Source organism: Rhinoderma darwinii, chromosome 10 (genome assembly GCF_050947455.1).
Source record: "Rhinoderma darwinii isolate aRhiDar2 chromosome 10, aRhiDar2.hap1, whole genome shotgun sequence".
Classification (NCBI taxonomy): Eukaryota; Metazoa; Chordata; class Amphibia; order Anura; family Rhinodermatidae; genus Rhinoderma; species Rhinoderma darwinii.
Genome location: NC_134696.1, coordinates 8,699,188 through 8,700,848, shown reverse-complemented (window position 1 = coordinate 8,700,848; position 1,661 = coordinate 8,699,188). Strand labels below are relative to the sequence as shown.

Sequence of the window (1,661 nt, the reverse complement as noted above, 5' to 3'; positions counted from 1 at the left end):
AAATGTTACCTGTGACCTGGACATTCACCCCCCCCCCCCTATTTACCTTATAAATGAGCTGCTGCAGTGATCTCCAAACTGCGGCTCTGTTGTGAAACTACAACTCCCAGCATCCCCCGGCTATCTCAGGCTGCCACTGCTTGTTGAAAAAAAATTTCTGAGACTTTATACCAACTCACCAGGATTTCTCAGCAGCCCAAACCGCTGAGTGACCCGATCCTGTCCAGCTTCACCCCAAAGCATCCCCTAGAAAAGCCCTTCTTGTTCCTCTGCCGGAATCTTCTGGAAGCGCCCGCGGGGTCACTGAGCAGCTGCTGCAGGGTGATTTCATTTAGGCGTTGCCCTTCCATTTGGTCGAGCCTGTTTTTGTTCCACTGGTTGTCAGGGTTCAGCGGGTCCAGTGAGTCGGTTGGTACCTGTTCTCCATGATCGACTTCATCGGACCCATAGGAGCGGTCAAAGTTATCCTCCAGTAACCTGGACAAACTCTACAAAAGCAGATGGTTAATATGTGGTAACATCACTGTTGTATCCTGTACAGATGTAGCAGAGCTGACTCTGTCATCTTAGGGTATGTGCACAAGACCTATTTTCAGACGTAATTCAGGCGTTCTACGTTTTACACCTGCAAACATCTGCCCATTGCTTGAAATGGGGTTTACGATGAATCTGTTCAGACGAGGTGTAATTTTACGCTTCGCTGGCAAAAGACGGCGAGTAAAAAAACGCCCACGTCAAAGAAGTGCAGGACACTTCTTGGGACGTTTTTGGAGCCGTTTTTCATTGACTCCAATGGAAAAACAGCTCCAATTACGTCCGTAATGGACGCCGCGAAAAAACACGAATACTTGCAAAAACGTCTGAAATTCAGGAGCTGTTTTCTCCCGAAAACAGCTCCGTAATTTCAGACGTATTTTGCGTTTGCGTGTGAACATAGCCTAACTCTGCATGGTTTACCTGCAGTCCTATGTAAAAACCCAGATATCACATCATTTGGAGCTATGCCTAATAACATACTCAACTTCCGTATCGAACACACCCAGCTCTACTATATTTGCAGACAATAGAAACCTGTGGCTCTACAGTTGAAGGCTGGCAGAGCATGCTGGGAGTTGTAGTTTCACAACAGCTGGAGCCACAGGTTGCAGAACACGGGGACTGTATGTTTCTCAAATTATTCTCAGCAAAGTCTTGTAGAAATTGTCCTGAAATGATTAATGTAGAATTCATCCTATACTAGGACTATAATGAAGCCCAGGATCTCACCTGCAGACTGCTCATCGGTTTGGCTCTCGCTTGCTCCTTGCAGAAGATGAGGATCATGAATAATCCCAGGCAGGCTCTCTGCTTGTAATACATCTCCCTGCTTCTCCTGGTGGAGTCTTGTATGCTTCCTTCCAGGACTGTGCTATAGTCCTCTCCTTATATCTCATGCCCTACCAGGGGTGCCAGCCCACTTTCACTCTACCCATTGGCTGCGTATATCTTACCCAGATTGGCAGAATTTCCATATGTATTGTATTGATTGTATACATGAGATGATACTATGTTACAAGTATGTTTTATATGGGTTAATCCATGTAACCCAGAATAGATTGGGTTAAATTGTGCCTTTTAATTTACATTTATTTTCTGTATATTCTATTTCCTCTCACCTTCCC

At 45.4% G+C, this 1,661-nt stretch overlaps 1 protein-coding gene across 1 annotated transcript in view; it reads right to left on the bottom strand.

Annotated features, from left to right (window-relative positions):
* Nucleotides 1–1,420, bottom strand: part of LOC142662417 (C-type natriuretic peptide 1-like) — a 5,081-nt gene extending 3,661 nt beyond the window's left edge. The window contains exons 1-2 of the mRNA XM_075840637.1: nt 1,267–1,420; nt 180–488 (exon numbers count right to left, since the gene is read on the bottom strand). Coding sequence (XP_075696752.1) covers nt 189–488; nt 1,267–1,359 — 393 coding nt within the window. The 5' untranslated portion in view covers nt 1,360–1,420 and the 3' untranslated portion in view covers nt 180–188. The remainder of the gene's footprint in view (nt 1–179; nt 489–1,266) is intronic.
* Between the last annotated feature and the right edge of the window lie 241 nt (nt 1,421–1,661).